At 60.8% G+C, this 17,837-nt stretch overlaps 1 protein-coding gene across 5 annotated transcripts in view; it reads left to right on the top strand.

Annotated features, from left to right (window-relative positions):
• Window positions 1-17,837, top strand: part of MYO7A (myosin VIIA) — an 80,083-nt gene that overhangs the window by 56,588 nt on the left and 5,658 nt on the right. For 3 of the 5 annotated variants that reach the window (XM_045557292.1, XM_045557295.1, XM_045557293.1), the window contains 17 exons: window positions 1,576-1,702; window positions 2,356-2,475; window positions 3,019-3,192; window positions 4,037-4,264; window positions 5,521-5,691; window positions 7,928-8,045; window positions 8,757-8,883; window positions 9,779-10,062; window positions 10,890-11,080; window positions 11,730-11,854; window positions 12,418-12,575; window positions 13,418-13,571; window positions 14,751-14,906; window positions 15,370-15,475; window positions 16,341-16,454; window positions 17,490-17,577; window positions 17,684-17,790. In XM_045557292.1, the coding sequence (XP_045413248.1) occupies window positions 1,576-1,702; window positions 2,356-2,475; window positions 3,019-3,192; window positions 4,037-4,264; window positions 5,521-5,691; window positions 7,928-8,045; window positions 8,757-8,883; window positions 9,779-10,062; window positions 10,890-11,080; window positions 11,730-11,854; window positions 12,418-12,575; window positions 13,418-13,571; window positions 14,751-14,906; window positions 15,370-15,475; window positions 16,341-16,454; window positions 17,490-17,577; window positions 17,684-17,790 (2,548 nt within the window). The remainder of the gene's footprint in view (window positions 1-1,575; window positions 1,703-2,355; window positions 2,476-3,018; window positions 3,193-4,036; window positions 4,265-5,520; window positions 5,692-7,927; window positions 8,046-8,756; window positions 8,884-9,778; window positions 10,063-10,889; window positions 11,081-11,729; window positions 11,855-12,417; window positions 12,576-13,417; window positions 13,572-14,750; window positions 14,907-15,369; window positions 15,476-16,340; window positions 16,455-17,489; window positions 17,578-17,683; window positions 17,791-17,837) is intronic. The other 2 variants (XM_045557294.1, XM_045557296.1) reach the window with 2 other exon arrangements.

The raw sequence follows: 17,837 nt of genomic DNA, 5'->3' as shown, positions 1-17,837 counted from the left end.
GAGAGCTGATCCCATGAGCTTGTGTCTGCTGGTCCAGCTAATAGTAGGATGTGCAGGGGTGAGCCCCAATTCCCTGATGGGAAAACTGAGGTCCAGGGTGGGGAAGAGACTTCCCCAGGGGTCACTTGGCCTCCCATACCTCCTGCCTCCAGCCAGGCCTCCACTCATGGCTCCCTGTGGTCAGTTGCTGTGTCCCCAGAGGTGGCCATGCCACCAGGGCCACCCACTCCAGGAGGAGAAGGGAGCTGCCTGAGGCATGTCTCAAGGGCAAGCGTCAGCCTCCCTGTCATCCCGCCACCAACCTAACGTTGACACTTCTAGAGAAGCCAGTGCCAGGAGCCCTGGACCCAGAGTGGAAGGCTGGGTGTCCACTCCGAGGGGCCTCGCACAGCTGATGCCTCCCCGTCTCAGCCTTGGTCTCCCCGTCTGCAAAGTGCGTGGGGTCAGGTCAGAGACTCCCAGTCTGTGGCAAGATGGGAGATGGGAAAAACGAGGGTGTTTCTAAAGCTAAACTTCTTTTATTTAAAAACCTCTGAGATTTTGTCCTTCCTACTTTTTGGATATTTACCTTTGTTTTATGAAATGATCGGAATATGGATGGTGGGCGGGGTGTGTGTGTGTCTGTGTGTGAGAGGGAGATCAACCCATTTGTCATGATAAAAAATTGACAACTTCCAGAATGCACATGAAAATTTTACTGGTCCATGAACTCAAAACTGGTGAGCCACTGAGTTGGATAGTCCCACCTTCCTGCCCAGCCTTATTGTCAGAGAGGGAAGAGTGGCAGCGAGTGTCCCCTGGTGGTCACTGTGTCACCACGGGGCCTGTCCTGGGCCCCGGACCCTGGAGAGGCAGCTGCGGTCTCAGGGTACCCAGTTTGTTGAGGGAAGAAACATCCCCAAGAACAACACTGATCCCGGCAGCTGGCATTTGTTGAGGGTTTGCTGTGCTCAGCGCTGCGCTGGGTGCGTCATAAGCCTTGGCTCGTGGGCCTTCATAGCAGTGCTGTAAGGATCCCTTTAAATGCAAACAAGTTACCTTCGTTGTTTTTATCTCTTTACAAAGGTAATGGCCACTTAAATAGTCAAACATTACAAAAACATATCAAGAGACGGTCAAAGTCCCTGCTCAGTCCATCCCCTGGAGATGCCCCCAGATGCTTCTCCTGCTCCTACCCTACCCACGACCATTGGTGGAAACTGTACCTACTGCGGCGACTGTGGGCTGGGTCAGGGATGAGGCAGGGGCAGGGCCTGTGCTTCCCATCAGCACGGTCACCAGTGGCTGTGGCCACTGTGCCCAGAGCAGCATACACACCACCTTCTGGATGGTGGAATGTGAATTGCAGTCAGGGACATTCTTTATGCCTGATGATCCTGTCTTCAAAGCCAGACCCCCGTTGATGGCTCCCTAGAGCCCTGGGGACAGCCCTCCCACCCAGCCCACTCTGCCTCCTGGTGGTCTTGGGCAAGTCGGAGGGGACAGCCGCATTGTGTCCCATCTGCTGCTGGGTGTGGGCGGGGGCTGGGGCTGTTCCTCTGAGGCGACTGTCCCTGCCCTGCTGCCCCGGCGCAGGGACGAGATCTACTGCCAGATCAGCAAGCAGCTGACCCACAACCCCTCCAAGAGCAGCTACGCCCGGGGCTGGATCCTCATGTCTCTCTGCGTGGGCTGCTTCGCCCCCTCTGAGAAGTTCGTCAAGGTAGGCGGCTGTCTGGCTTCCTGGGGTGGGAAGGGGAGCGGGCACCGTCCCGGCACTGGGGAGACTGCTGGAAGACGGGTGGGAAGGGGGCACAACCGACCTCTCCTCTCAGGCCTGGCCACCCCCGCGGGCCCGTGCTCCTGGCATCCCCCTCCAGGCAGCCCCCTCCAGGCAGCCCCCTCCAGGCAGTCCCCTCCAGGCAGCCCCCGCTTTGCCTATTTCCCCCCAGCCCCATGGTACTGATGAGGGGCTGAGTCTGACCAGAGCGTGTCCTGGCCCTCCGCGTGCCTGTCTCGGGGCGAGCACTTCAGTTTACCTCAGTGTCAGGCCCCGGGCACTGGGGACACAGGGGTCTCGGCAGGCCAACCCTGCCGTCAGTGTGAGGGTGCGGGAGGTGGTGGGGGCTAGACTGGGCCCTGGCGGAGGCGCAGCTAAGCCAGGCGGGCCTGTGTGAGGTGCGGCAGGAGGAACAGCTGGAAACGTGGGGCTGCGGTGGCCTGGCTGCCACGGTGCGGTGCGAGGGCAGCAGGAGCCAGGGAGAGCAGAGGGGCGCCAGGGCAGCCTTGCCTGGCGGAGCAGACGCCCGCGTGGGTGAGGGCCTGTGACCGCTCCAGGCCAGGGCGGGGAGGCCTCACCCGGCCCTCTGGCTGCAGTTCCTGCGCAACTTCATCCACGGGGGCCCGCCTGGCTACGCCCCGTACTGCGAGGAGCGCCTGCGGAGGACCTTTGTCAACGGCACGCGGACACAGCCGCCCAGCTGGCTGGAGCTGCAGGTGCGGCCCGGCCCTGCCCAGCACACACGTGCACATACACACACACGTGTGTCTAGTACGCTTGGGGGCCCCAGAAGTGTTCCCTGCTCTGGAACTCTGGTCCCTCAAGCACCCACCCTCAAGTTCTGGCATCCCAGGCCCATGGGAACACGAAAGCCCCCAGAGGATGGTTGGCCCCCATTTGATGGCCGTATGGACAAAGTGACTTGGCTGAGGGGGATTCCTTCTGCAGCTCAATGGCTTCACCTGCAACATGGTGATGATGACACTCATCTCACAGCGTCTTGTGACGGTTATGTGAAGTGACAGAAGCCCGTGGCAGGACCCGACCTCTCAGCCTCAAGGCCCCTAAAGTTCCACTTGAGGGTGGTGGGGTACAAGCCCGGCTCCCCGGGCACCAGTGGCAGGGACAGGCAGTGGCCCGGTGGGATGCCGGGCCTGGGGCTCCGAGGCAGCTCCAACCCCACCAGGAGAGCCAGAGTCCAGAGGGAGGGAGCTGGTCTGAAGTGGAAGGACCCCATAGCCCTCTTGGGTCACTTCCAGGCCACCAAGTCCAAGAAGCCCATCATGTTGCCTGTGACATTCATGGACGGGACCACCAAGACCCTGCTGACAGACTCCGCGACCACAGCTAAGGAGCTCTGCAACGCGCTGGCCGACAAGATCTCGCTCAAGGACCGCTTTGGCTTCTCCCTCTACATTGCCCTGTTTGATAAGGTATGGCCGCCGGAACGCCTCCCCTGACACGGCTCTGGGCCTGTCCCGGTGCTGCCTCTGCAGGCCCAGGGGACTCACCTTTGAGCACCGGGGTTTCCTCCCTAGCAGTGGTAACCACGGCTCTGCCTGGCTCGCCAGCTGCTTAGGAGCTCTCTGCAAGCCGGAGGAAAACCCAGCAGTAGGATGTAGATGGGAGCCCCAAGCCCTCTTCAGTCACGTGAGGCCAGCTGCAGCCTCCTGTGCTGAAGGAAGGCCGTGGGGTAGGCTGGCCGGAGGGACGCACAGCCGTTCGGCTGAGACGCACTTTCCCACGTGCACGTGGGAACAGAACGATGGCCTGTCAGGTCGCTGTGATGTGTGGGGACAAACTCCTCACCTCGTTCTCAGCTGCAGCGTGAGCGTCCCCCAGGCTTGCCTCTGGGATGGAGGCTCCTGTGCTGAGCGGGCCTGGGGGACTTGCCTGCACACCCACACACGGGCCCGGGCGTGGAACCATGCCGCTGGACACGGCTCACCTGGATTTTTCTTACCTGTAGATACCACCTGTGTTCTCGGTGACTGTCCAACAGTTTCACAAAGGGCTTCCACTAAGAAACAGGAATTCCCATGTAACGGCCCAGAACTGAGGCTAGAAAACAGCTGGTGTGCCGGCTCAGAGCCCACGGCTGGGATCCGGGGGTCCCCTTCCACTCTGCCTCTGGGGGGACCTTGGGCACCTCCTGGGGGACCTTGGACATGTGCCTCTCTCTCTCTGGGCCTCAGCTTTCCATCGGAACTAGCCCAGTTGGCACAGCTGAGGCTCCTCGAAATCCTCCCTGACTTCGTGCGTACTGCTTGCCCACAGGTGTCCTCCCTGGGCAGTGGCAGTGACCACGTCATGGACGCCATCTCCCAGTGCGAGCAGTACGCCAAGGAACAGGGTGCCCAGGAGCGCAATGCCCCCTGGAGGCTCTTCTTCCGCAAAGAGGTCTTCACACCCTGGCACAACCCCTCAGAGGACAATGTGGCCACCAACCTCATCTACCAGCAGGTGGTGCGCGGAGTCAAGTTCGGGGAGTACAGGTGTGAGAAGGTGAGTCTCCTGCTGAGCCCCGTGGCCCACAGCCGCCTGTTTTCCCACTGTCTGTGACCCCCATTAGCAAATGCCAAGGTTGGCACTCCCCAGGGTGCTCCTGGATTTGTACCACCTACCTGGGGGGGGGTGCTGTGAGGAGGAGGTAGAATTACAGCAGCAAAGGTTGGGGAGAATGTCCTGCCGGACGGGCTCACACTGCAGCAGCGACGGTACGTGGTGCCCGGGATGTGCTCCAGGACTTGTGTGTGGTTCTGAGCTAGTCTAGCAAATGCAGCTCTACACGAGAAAGAGACTTATTCACTGAAACCAGAGTTTGCAAATTTATGTTCTTTTTTCTATTTCTGAGGACAGGAGTGATGTGGGTGTTTTATTTTGCTAATGGTCATGGTGGATCTGAGAGTACTTATGATCTGTGGGGACTGTGATGAGAGATGAGGATGGAGGTGACAGAAATGAAAACGATGGTTATTGGTGGTGGTGGCGATGGGAGGCAGTGATGGTGGTGGTGATGCTGGTGTTGTGTTTCGTGGCGATGGTGGAGGCAGTGATGGTGGGGTTGGTGGCGGTAAGCAAATACTCAGTCACAATGCGTTAGGACAGCCTTGTCAGTTGCTAACGTTCTGAAATACTCAAACTAGTTGGAACATATCCATTGCCTGGAAGGTCCCCAAGAGCCTTTCTCTATTGCCCCTGCTGCCAGAGCCCTGGGGAGCCCTAGGTAGGCATCACTGGGGGTGCCACGCACAAGCAAATGCCCAGTCCCGCCTGGCTCCCCAAAGCCTCTGCAGTAGACCTACTGGCTGGTAGACACTTCGGCTCTCCCCTGGTGCATGCTGCTGGTGATGGAGGCGGTGACGTGGTGCCCTCCCCTCACCCTGACCCCCTCCAGTAGTCCCCAGGTCTCCCGTTCTCCAGGATAGGCACTTCCTCTTCTCGCTTGTCAGTTCCAGTCGCTGTCTCACAGAGCCGAGCGTGTAGCGGCTGCTCGATGGGCTGGCGGGTCTCTTTGGGTCAGCTCGTGTGCCCCTGGGCAGGGTTCGTCTCTGTGCAGGTGAGGACCCAGGAAGAGGTGAGGGCGTGGCCCTGCCCATGGGGAGCTCATGGTTCCACTGAACAGGCAAGAATTCCCTGGTGAGTCAGTGAGAACACAGGCCAGGCTCTGAGAGCTGCAGGAGGCAGGGCAGGAGCAGGGCCTGGGGGCTTCCTGGAGGGGCCTGAGCCGCACACGTGACCGGGGCCCCTCCCCGACCCAGGAGGATGACCTGGCCGAGCTGGCCTCCCAGCAGTACTTCGTGGACTACGGCTCCGAGATGATCCTGGAGCGCCTGCTGAACCTCGTGCCCACCTACATCCCTGACCGCGAGATCACGCCCCTGAAGACGCTGGAGAAGTGGGCCCAGCTGGCCATCGCCGCCCACAAGAAGGTAGGGGGGCTGGGAGGGACCTGGGGGGCAAGGCCCCAGCTCTCACCTGTCTGTTGTGTGTGGAGGGGACCCGAGAGGAGGTGAGGGTGTGTCCTGGGGACTGGATGGCTCCTGACCTCTGGCCTCCCAGCAGCCCTCTCTCCACCACGGACATCAACTCACAGAAAGGGCAGGCTGGGCACCAGGGACACAGAGAGCATCAAACCCAGTCCTGCGGCCTCCTGAAGGAGACTGATGGGGCGTGGGTGTTGGCGTCCCGTCTCCTGGTCTCGTGCCAGCCGCTCGCTGGTGCTACAGCTTCCCGAGAGCTGCAGCTCAGTGGTGGTAGGCGCAGGAGGGGGCTTCTGGGAAGTGCACCTCCTTTTTCCTGAAATAACTCCAGCCCAGCGTCCTACCTGGGGGACTCCAGGTACAGCCCCCTGTACCCGCCTTGCTTGGAGCCCAGGCCTGTAACCAGCTGAGTGGTTCCCTCCCGGGTAGAGCAGGGGTGTCCAGGTGGGGAAAGGGGTCGGGGCACCAGCTGCTGGCAGGGGACCCATGGCCTCCTCACCTCTGTGGCCCCTGCTGAGCAAGAGTGGAACTGTCTCTGCACAACGCTGAGGGAGGGCCCCACACAGTCTCTCAGCCCCTACGCCACACGCCCTCCGCCTGCCCTCCTGACCTTTCACCTTCTCCGGTAGCCCCCTCCCCGGCCTCTGCCTGTCCCTGACGCCCCCTGTGCAGCTTCTCCCTCCAGCCTGGCTTACCCCAGGGCCCTCACCCCCAGCCCCCACCAGAAGAGGGGCGTGTTCTCCCTGCCACCCCATCTCTCAAGTGAGAGACTTTCTTCGTCCTTGGCCACCTCTTCTCCTCGGCCCTCACGTCCCATCAGCTGCGGGAGCCTGTCCATCTGCCTCCCAACTGCCTGCAGCCGCCACCTGGGCCTCCTCCGTGCTCACTGCCCCTGGGGTGCTTGGGCGTGCGTGGGGCGTGTTCTGAGTTGGTGTCGTTGTCACGCGTTTATCTCATGCTGGGTACTTGCAATGTGCCCCTGGAGACACAGCGTGAATGGGACAGGGACGTGATTTCTGCCGTTTTGGGGCCCATGGCTGAGCTGTGTCTCCCCGCCAGGCTGGAGCTCCTTGGTGTGTTCATCCCGGGGCCCTGGGCCAGGCCTCTCCTACAGTGGACAGATGTGAATTCATGTTGTTTTAGGGTGGGAGGGGGTGTTATTAGGTTGTCAGGGCCGCCGTAGCAAAGTATGGATCAGACGGCTTAAACAGGAATTTGTGTCTCAAGGTTCTAGAGCCGAGAAGTTCACGATCGAGGTGCTGGCTGGGTTGGTTTCTTCTGAGGCCCCTCCGCGGCCTGCACGCGCCGGGTTCTCCATCCGTCTCCACGTGGTCTTCCCTCTGCGCATGCATGGCCCTGTCCAACTTTGCTTATAAGGACACCAGTCATATTGGATTAGGGCTAACCCCAACGACCTCATTTTGACGTCACTATCTCTTTAAAAACCTCATCTCCAAATAGGACTGCATTCTGGGTTGCTGGGGGTCAGGACTTGACACCAATTTGTGGGAAGTGGGGGGGGGGGGACACGAGTCATTCCATAACAGAGGGGTGTTTTTTAAAAACATATTATTCTGAAATAACTTCAAACTTACAGAGAAGTTCCAAGTTCAAAAAATTAGAACTGTATGCACTTCAGCCAGATTGACCAGTGGGCCACACTTGCTTGTGGCTTCTCTCCCTGCGCACATGCGCATTGTTCTCTCTTCTAAGCCGTTCGGGATCAGGTTGGTGACGTTGAGCCCCTCACCCTGAACTCCCCCTGCTCCCGCGGTGGCACGGCTGCTGGGCCCTGTCGCGGTGCGGCTGGGGCAGTGTGGGCCGGCACACACTCACCCTCACCCACGCCTGCGTCTGGGCACTGTAAGACCACAGGTTCCTTCTGACCCCTCCAGTGCCCCCACCCCCTGCACCACCGCGTTCTTACTAGGGCTTAGGGGAGTGGTTTTGGAGAAATAAAATGCTGGTGCTTTCGTATCTTGCAGCACCCGTGCCTTCTCTGCCTCTGTGCCCCGGGTGCTCACTGACCTGACGTTGAGGGAATCAGAGAGACGAGGCGAGGGGGTGGCCGTGATGCACAGGGTGCGGGAGCCTGGGCCACGCTGGCTACGAGGCAGGGACAGCTGATTTCCAGACAGAGTTTGTACTGTATCTCTCGTCCTGTGTCCCTCTCTGTCCCCTCCAGGGGATTTATGCCCAGAGGAGAACTGATGCCCAGAAGGTCAAAGAGGATGTGGTCAATTATGCCCGCTTCAAGTGGCCCTTGCTCTTCTCCAGGTTTTACGAAGCCTACAAATTCTCAGGTACCCCCCCCAGCCCCTGGCCCTATGCCCCGGCCCACAGCAGAGGGAGGGGACCGGCTCGAGCCAGGCGCCCCGCTCAGTGGGCCTCCCGCCTGGTGGGCTGCTCGGTCTTTCCTGGTCAGTGCCGCTGAGCGTGGGTCCTGCCTCCCTGAGGTCCAGTGGTGACTCCATGGCACACAGTAGGTGCTCAGTGGCACGCTGGATCGAGCAATCAAATGAGCACTGGAATCAGTAAAGCACCCACTGTGTGCAGAAGAGGCTGGCCCAGAGCACAGGCAGGCCAGCCCTGCTGGGCCGACTCCGTGAAGTTGAGCGGGGTGTGGCTAATGTAAACCCACGTGGGCCGTCACCCGGCCACCTTTGGGCCGAAGCAGATGCTGTGCTTCACAGAACCAGGGCCGGAGGAACCCTGGGACTCAGTCCAGCCCCCCCACCATGTCCCACCTTGGTGCAGGGCAGGGACTGTCCAAAGCCGCACAAAGACCGGTGGGTGGCAGGGATGGGGCCCGAACCCAGTTTCCCGATTTGGCACTCTTCCCACTGCACCTTGGGTTTTGGCTTATAGGGGGGCTTTGCTCTTTGAGCCTCAGTTTCCCTCTCTGTAAAATAGAAACCAGTATACTCCCACCCTAGCCCCCGACGGTTATGAGGATTGGGAAGGGCAGGGCCAGGGAGCGGGAGGGCCCCTCAGTGCCTCGGTCTCTGCCCCAGGCCCCAGCCTCCCCAAGAACGACGTCATCGTGGCTGTCAACTGGACGGGCGTGTACTTTGTGGATGAGCAGGAGCAGGTGCTGCTGGAGCTGTCCTTCCCGGAGATCATGGCTGTGTCCAGCAGCAGGTGAGGGGCCAGAAGGACACACAGATGACAGACGGGGAAGGAGGGGGCAGAGCTGTCCTGCAGGTCATGGCGGGTGCAAAGAGGCGCACAGTGGCCTGTCCTGGTCACAGGCAATCAAGCAGTTTGTGCTGCTCTGTGCAGACCCCTCGGGACCTCCTCACGGGAGGGGCGCGGGGCTACAGCACAGCAATGCTGTCCTGAGATGGGGCCGGGCTGTTAGTGGGACAGTCGGGGGCAGGCGAGTGTGCACAAAAACAGCTTGGCCTGGGCAGGACTCACCTCTGCATCCTCATCCCTAAATAAAATTGGGGTCTCAATACTTTCCTTCCCCAACGGTGGTGAGGAATAAATGCCATAACCGGTGGGAGAGGTCTTTGTACGCTGCGAACTGTGGTCCCATGGATGGGGTGGGGGGGGCGGGGGCTCCTGGCACAGACTGGCTTCCCCAGCAGTGTGGTGGCTCCTCCCCTGGTCTGGGGTGTGTAGGAGTCTCTGGGCTGTGTCTGATGTGGGCTTAGTTGGGCCATGGCTGGCTCTGACCAGGCACTCGGGATGCAATGGTGACAAGACAGTCCTTGCCCTCTTGGGGCTTCAGTCGAGGGGAGACAGACATTGAACAGGCCATTTTGAAGCAGGGAGCAGTGCAATGAGGGCTGTGGGAGGGCAGGGAGGACTTCCTGGAGGAAGGAGCATCTAGGCTGAGATTTAAAGGGTGAGTGGGAATTAGATAGGCAAAGGGGGTGTGGGCTGGGCCAGTGTGGGTCTCCCCACACCATGCCTGGCCATGTCTGACTTGGACTGAGATGTGTCTGACCTGGGCCACGTCTCACCTGGGTGGACCAGGCTCTGCTCTAGCTGGGCCACGTCTGACTCGGCTGGCCTTGGTCTCCTTCAGGGAGTGCCGTGTCTTATTCTCGCTGGGCTGCTCTGATCCGGGCTGTGCTGCACCTCACTCAGGCCGGGCAGGGCTGACCCCGGCTGGGCCCTGTTCTCCGTGTTGGTCCTGCAGGGGAGCGAAAATGACGGCCCCCAGCTTCACACTGGCCACCATCAAGGGGGATGAGTATACCTTCACCTCCAGCAACGCCGAGGACATCCGTGACCTGGTGGTCACCTTCCTAGAGGGGCTCCGGAAGAGGTCTAAGTATGTTGTGGCCCTGCAGGACAACCCCAACCCTGGTGAGTGGCTGCCACATGGGCTGCCAGGCACAGGGGGTCGGGGTGTTGGGCAGACCATGCACCTTGGCCTTGGCCTGGCATTCAGGGCTGCCAGTGCCTTGTTACCCATCCTTCCCCAGACACCGGACCAAACAGCAGAACTCTGTGCCTTCAACCTGTCCCCTGTGGGGAACCTTTCTCTCCCTCCCTCCCTCTGGTCCTTTAATACTTACCTCCTGTCACCTCCTCCAAGCTAGATCAGGGGCCTCCTTAGTGTTCTGCAACTACCCCCCACTTTCAGAGGCTGACGGCAGTGACAGCCACCCTGACTGAGACCACCTGGGCTCTGGGAAGAGTGTGGAAAGGACAGAGATAAAAGGGACCCTGCCCTGCCCTCGTGGTGGGGGTGGGAGGTGTGAACACAGAGTGGCGGCCTGTGACGGTGCGATGACCAGAGACGCCCAGAGGCTGTGGGAGCCTGGAGGGAGAGGCCCCGTGTAGCCCAGGGTCCGGGGGAACCGCGTGAGGCAGAGAACAGAGCAGGGACCAGGCAGAGGCGGGAGAAAGCCGGCCCCTCGGGGACCTGCAGAGAGTTTGGTTTGGTGGGCGAGGAGAGGGGAGGCCAGCTTTGCAGGCGGGCTTCCTCCTGAGGGGAATGGGCAGCCGCAGGCTTTCGAGCAGGAGAGTGGCTCCCTCTGGCGGCTGTGTCTGTGTGGAGCATCGTGACAAGGTGGAGGCAGTGGCAGGTGGGCAGACGTGAGTGGGACAGGGGAGTTCTTCAGCGGGGAGTGGTGGCTTGTAGGTCATCAACCCAGATAAAGCAGTTCCAACCCAGCCTGTCTCCACAGCGGGCGAGGAGTCGGGCTTCCTCAGCTTTGCCAAGGGCGACCTTGTCATCCTGGAGCATGACACGGGCGAGCAGGTCATGAACTCGGGCTGGGCCAATGGCGTCAACGAGAGGACCAAGCAACGTGGGGACTTCCCCACCGACTGTGTGTATGTCATGCCCACCGTCACCATGCCACCGAGGGAGATTGTGGTATGTGGCCTGGGGTGGCAGATGGGTGGGAGGCTCCGCTAGTCTCCTCTTTGCTTTCTGTATCTGTAGTGGAACAAGGGATTACAATAGATTAACAGTGTGTAGCTTCTGTGAAGATGATCTGGGGGTCTTATGGGACCAGAAATGTAAAGTTGGTGCAGGTATCAAACGTGTACCAGGTGGAGGAGGGGCCTAGAAACTGCGTCAGATGAGGCACTGCCATGGGGCAGGGGTGGGAGAGAGTGGTTTGGGGGAGGGATCGCGGTGTGACACCTGCACTGTCTGAAAGGGCAGCGAGGCACAGCTGGGAAGGGGCCCTGGTTCTTCTGGAATCCTGCCGAGCACAGCCCCGCTGCCTGGGCAGTTCTCACACCGCGTCCTCGGGCTGTGTCCAGGCTTTCTCACTGGCCCGACCTGATTCAGACACTGAGGGAGGGGTCCTCCCCTGGGGGAGGGGTCCTGAGCCCAGAATCATGGAGGCAGCAGTAACTTCAGAGACCTCAAGGAGGAAGGGGGCTCCCCAGGTCATAGTGGGGCATGGGGCCCACCCCATGGAGAGAGCCCCCCAGCCCCAGTGCAGGCTGCAGGCTTCACCATGTTGATCCCAGTGGCCCAGGTGGACAGCTGACCTGAGCCTCCTGGCCCCTAGGCCCTTGTCACCATGACCCCCGATCAGAGGCAGGACGTCATCCGGCTCTTGCAGCTGCGAACAGCAGAGCCTGAGGTGCGCGCCAAGCCCTACACACTGGAGGAGTTCTCCTTCGACTACTTCAGGTGACAGGGCCCTGGAGGGGGGTGCACAGGCCAGTGAGCTGCAGGCTTCTGCCATTCGGTGCTGGGGCTGCTCTGTGAGCAGGGCCTGGGTCACAGGGAGCAGGGATAGTTTCTGTCTGCTGGGATGATCCGTCTGTGTTCTCTTCTTATCCTCCCTTCATTTAAGAGATGGTCACTGCGCCCACCCCAGGCAGCTCCTGGGCACTCATGGCTCACTCCTGTGCCTGCCTCGGACTCACGGTCCTGTGCAGGAAACAGGCAGCCGCGGTTCTGGTGCCCAGCCTTGTGACAAGGGTGCTGGGGAGTGGTAGGCAGAGGAGAGGCTTCCTGGAGGAGGTGGCATCCACTGAGCTCTGCAGGGGTGACAGGGCAGGCGGAGGAGGCTGGGCACAGCCAGCGGTGTTATATTACCTGTCTCATAGCCGAGAAAGTAAGGCCCCGGGGCTGTCAGTGGTGACTTGTCCCAGGGCCACCCGCAGGGCAGGGATGAGCAGGGGCTGGGGGGTTCTGCCCCGGGGCTGCCTGTGGCAGGGTCGGGGCTGACTATCCCTATGCTGTCGCAGGCCCCCGCCCAAGCACACGCTGAGCCGCGTCATGGTGTCCAAGGCCCGAGGCAAGGACCGGCTGTGGAGCCACACGCGGGAGCCGCTGAAGCAGGCGCTGCTCAAGAAGATCCTGGGCAGCGAGGAGCTCTCGCAGGAGGCCTGCATGGCCTTCATCGATATCCCCCCGCACCGCGGGCGGGCCGCGGGGAGGGCGCGGTGGCGCGGTGGCGCGGGGCTTTCATCTAGACACCTCCTTCCTCCCGAGGGCTGGCCGGGTGCTGGGCACACGTGGGGAGGGGCCGTGCCTGGCACCGTAGGGTGTGCAAGGGGCTGCCTCGCCCACTATCTCCTCTGACCCTGTCTTCCGGTTGGCAGACGTGCTGGGCCAGGCACGGAGAAAGGGCAGGGACCAGACCTGGCGCCTGGCCCCGTGGGGGTGACATGCGCATCGGGATCAGTGCTGTGACGGGACCAGATGGGCACGGTGCCCTGACCCGGCAGGGAGGGCTTCTTGGAGGAAGTGGTATCTAGGTTGAGACCTGAAGGCTGGGTAGGACTTAGCCAGGCTAAGGGGAGAGGGCTGGGGAGTGTTCCAGAAAGAGGGAGCACCATGGGCAAAGGCCCTGAGGCAGAACAGAGCAGGGCTGCTTCTGAGCACAGAGTGATTGGGCACAGCGGGAGGGCCGAGCTCACGAAGGGAGCCGGGAGCCAGCAGGCCTGGCTGACTAGGGAGGAGCTCCCAGGCCCTGGAAGGTGGTAGCTGCGGCCCTGTCGCAGGGCCAGGGCAAGTCACTGGGCTAGGATGGTTAGTCAGACTGGTGACCTGGGAAGTCCTGGCTGCTGTGAGGGCTGGGGGGCCTGAGGGCTGGGGTCCTGTGAGGAGGTGAGGACAGTGGGTAGGTGGTAGGCAAGGAGAGCAAATGATGGCCTGAGGCCCAGGGGCCTGCCCAGGTCACACCCTGCCTCCAGCCCGGTGATCCTCCCACGCGGCCGCTAGCCCTTCCTTGACAGCCCCCACCCGTGCTCAAGTACATGGGCGACTACCCGTCCAAGAGGATGCGCTCTGTCAACGAGCTCACCGACCAGATCTTTGAAGGCGCCCTGAAGGCCGAGCCCCTCAAGGACGAGGTTTACGTGCAGATCCTGAAGCAGCTGACCGACAACCACATCAGGTGCGCCATTCGTGTGTGGGGGGCGGGCGAGGGCAGGCCCCCACTGTTGTGACGGGAAGCTCACTCCCTCCGGAGGCAGCAGCTGGCTCTGCCTGGAAGCAGGGCTTCCTCACACAGAGCAGGGGGCTGCCCCGGGCCCCCTCATGTCCTAGCTTGGCTCCTGAGGCCCAAGGGCAGCCTGTCAGGAGCCAAGAGGTAGTGGCTGTCCCCTGCTGAGTCTGTCCTGTACGTTTAACAGCCCCAGCTCCTCCAACTGGTCCTGCCTGAGCCGCCTCTGAATACGCCTCCCCAGCCCAGACCCTGCCGTCTACCTGCAGGTTCAGCTCTTAGCCAAGGGTCCCATCCCTGGCTCGGGCTGAGCTGCTGTTGGTTGGAAGCTTTGGCTGAAGACTCTCACGGGTTCAGGCCGTTGGGCCCCAGAGGGTGTCTCCTTCTGCCTGCTGGGCCAGGCTGGACAGGAGCAGAAAGTCAGGCACATGTTCCTCTCAGAGCCTGAGAAGCTCCACCTATCTCCTTGCACCCAGCCCCGCCTTCCTTCCCAGCCTTGTCACTCTCCACAGCTCTTTAGCAAACCCACCCTTGAGCTACACATCAGATCTTGCACGCTGTCACACTTTTGTACATGCTGTGCCCACGGCCCCAAAATTCTCTCATCCCCTTCTTTGCATATTAGAATTTGCCTCACCCTTCAAAGCCTAGATGCCATCTCCTCCTAGAAGCCCTCCAAGCTTCCCAGTCAGGCTCATGGAGCTCAGAGTGGTGCCTGAGAGACCTGGGTGGGCTGATCTAACTCTGAGCTACTCAGAGCATAGATGAGTTAAAGAGTTTCTGCCAGAACGTCAGTCACACGCTGCTTCCTTCCTGGGGAAAGTCTTGCTGTGGAAAAAAAAATCCCAGGTGAACCCGAGTGCCTGGTAACACGGCAGCTTTGTGTTGTGGCGTTAGCCCCTCACGTCCACGTGAACTGGTAACTGGCCTGGCGTGGCTGGGCCAACCACACTTTGAGCAGCTCTAGCTGGATCTGGCTGTTGGAGGGTGGGTCTGTGTTGGTCCTGACCGGGGTGCAGGGCGGGACAGGCAAGTGCTGCTGCAGGAGGAGCCGAGTGGTGTGTGGCCCTGAGCCCAGGTCCCGTAATTCCCAGCGGGGCTGCCCTGCTGGACACCGTGCCTGTCCCGCAGGTACAGCGAGGAGCGGGGCTGGGAGCTGCTCTGGCTGTGCACCGGCCTCTTCCCGCCCAGCAACATCCTCCTGCCCCACGTGCAGCGCTTCCTGCAGTCCCGCAAGCACTGCCCGCTCGCAGTCGACTGCCTGCAGCGGCTCCAGAAAGCCCTGAGGTACAGACAGTGGCCCTGGGCTGGGCTCCTGGCCATGCGGGGCTTGTGGGGCCAGCTCCTTGGGGGTGAGGATGTGACCTCACAGCAGCTGGGGCCTATGCCTGGGGTACCTTAGCAGAGGCCTCGGGCCCAGCGGCCCATTCCAGACATAGCTGGAACGTCGGCTGCTCAGGCGTGTGTGGCTCATACCTCCAAGGCCACTGGGGAGGCACAGGCACCTGGCCCCACTTCATACTGTGTCCACTTGCCTCCTTCATCTAGTCCCCTCTGCAGCGCGTGCTATTACCCTCCCATTGTACAGATGAGAAGCTCAAGGCTCTGAGGGGTCAGTGGCTGGCCCCATGGTAGGAAGTGGTGGATGGGGATAAATATCAGGCTTTGTCTGCCCCCATAGTTTCCTGTGTTCCTGGTCCCCGGTCCCCACGGTCCCACAACCCTGCCCCCTTTCCTGCCTCATTTTCAGAAACGGGGCCCGGAAGTACCCTCCGCACCTGGTGGAGGTGGAGGCCATCCAGCACAAAACCACCCAGATTTTCCACAAGGTCTACTTCCCTGATGACACTGACGAGGTGAGGGCTCCTGGCTTCTGAGTCTGCACCTGACGGGGCTGGCTGCCTTGGCTGACACAGAGGGTGGTCCTGAGGCCTTGCCCCCTCTGCCCCACATCTGCCCTTGGTTCCTGGTCCGACCCCTGCTCCTCGAGCAGCTTCCTTCGGAGGATGTCCCCCCTCCCTGCCCCTGAGGATCTTTCTCCCTGCAAGCTGGGCTCTGTGCTGGTGCCACTTCCCTGATCCCAGCTCTCTTCTTGGGCATGGGGCCCCTCTGACCCTGCAGTCCAGGCTCCCTTATCGCCCTAAGCCCACTTTCCTGCAGGCAGAACCCCCAGGCCCCTCTCTCCCTCCTCACCTGCGTGGCTGGAGTCCCTCCAGCCTGGCCCTGTCCTCCAGGGTCCTGTCTCTCTTTCTGTCTACCCATACCGTCAGCCTCGCCATCCCCACTCCCCGCCACATCTCAGCACAGTCTCTCATTCAGATAAACTTGTTAATAGTTTGAAGAGTAGTTGTAGGACTTATCTGACGCTAGAGACTCAGAAATGCCACAACGTGATTCAGGTCACAAGGACAGAAAACCTCCTCATTTCCCATCTCCTCCAGCGGAAGCTGTCCCCAGATCTCCCTCCTCCCTCCATGCAGGACTTCACCAGACCGCGATCCCCTCACCCATGGGGCTGCTTTCCCCTCCCGCTTTTGAGATTTGCCTTTCCTCTTCCTCGAATCCCTGTCCTTCCCATCCTGCCCCCCCGCCCCCCGCCCCTTCCTGTGGTGCTCCTCTGGCCTCTGCTGTCACTCAGCTCTGGAGGGTGTCGCGTGTGGGAGGGGCAGGGGGCCGCTGGGACAGGCTCTGCAGGAGCCAAGCATGCACCGCCTCCCCCAGGCCTTCGAGGTGGAGTCCAGCACCAAGGCCAAGGACTTCTGCCAGAACATCGCCACCCGGCTGCTGCTCAAGTCCTCGGACGGATTCAGCCTCTTTGTCAAAATTGCAGACAAGGTGGGTGGTTGGCTGTCTACCCGCCTGCTGTCGGCCCATCTGCTGGGAGGTTTCCTGTAGGAACTTATGGGCAGTGGTGGGGAAGGGGTCGGGGGAGAGAGGGGAGGTGCTCACACGCAGCCCTCTCCTTCCACCCCTGCAGTCTCTCTCACAGAGCGGCTACCCTAAATCTCTTCCCCAAGGCATTGCACGTGGCCTCAGACCCTCTTGGGAGCCCTGTGCCCAGGCACTCTATGTTCTGGATGCACCAGGCTCCTCACCCTGCCCCAACACACATGTACGTCCCAGATTTGCTTTGACTGGCCCCACAGCTGCCATGCTAGGGCCAATTCACCCTTGAAATAACCCTCGAGGGAGGTACGATTATCATTGCTTAATAGATCACAGAACTGGGGCTCAGAGAGGTCAAATAACTTACCCAAGGTCACACAGCAGGGACGCAGCTCCTGGCAGGTCTAACTCCAAGGCTCATACGGCTGCCATCATCCCACATCACCCCTCCTTCAACTCCTCTGTCTGTGGAAGGCTTAAAGGTCCAGCTTTAAAGTCCCCTCCCATGTGAAGGCAGAATTAGGTGCTCCTCCTCTTGCCCACTGGACAGCTCGGTGTGCGTCCGTGTCTGTCTCCTCACTTCATGACTGTCCTTGTGCCTGACACTGGGGACCCAGAGGTGACCCTGATGAGGTCCTGGATCCAGGGGAGTTCAGAACCTGCAGGACAGCTTGACATAGGTGCCAGGGAATGTCCAAGGCAGGATTGGGCCTGGTTCTTGGCCTGTTTCCCTTGGGCCTAGGGCAGTGTTCCATGTCCTCGGCACTGAATGGCATGACTGTCACTCTGGGCGGGAAGTGGGCTGTCCTGGAGACACTAACAGGCACGGCCGGGGCAGGGTGGGGCTGACACACAGAAACCCCCTCTGGCTGGGAGCGGAGTCTTTCTGGAGAAGGATCTGCCAGCAAGGCCTTGAGTGGGAACATGAGAAAACCCAGCAGTGCTTGAACCGCAGTAAGTGGACCACAATGGCCATGTCCCTAGGTCATCAGCGTCCCTGAGAATGACTTCTTCTTCGACTTTGTTCGCCACCTGACAGACTGGATAAAGAAAGCGCGACCCCTCAAGGATGGTAATGAAGCCCAGAGTGGGCAGGTGCTGGCTCAGGGCCGCGCTGTGAGAGGTGGGGGCAGCCTCCTGCTGGGACCTGCAGGGTGACTGACTGCCCTGTGCCATAGGACTCGTGCCCTCGCTCACCTACCAGGTGTTCTTCATGAAGAAGCTATGGACCACTACGGTGCCGGGGAAGGACCCCATGGCTGACTCCATCTTCCACTATTACCAGGTGAGCTGCCCGGCACCTCTCTGCTCTAGTTGTCTCGTGTGCTGTGG

Source organism: Lemur catta, chromosome 7 (genome assembly GCF_020740605.2).
Source record: "Lemur catta isolate mLemCat1 chromosome 7, mLemCat1.pri, whole genome shotgun sequence".
Lineage (NCBI taxonomy): Eukaryota > Metazoa > Chordata > Mammalia > Primates > Lemuridae > Lemur > Lemur catta.
Note: the sequence above shows the minus strand (reverse complement) of the source record. Positions and strands in the feature narration are given on the sequence as shown.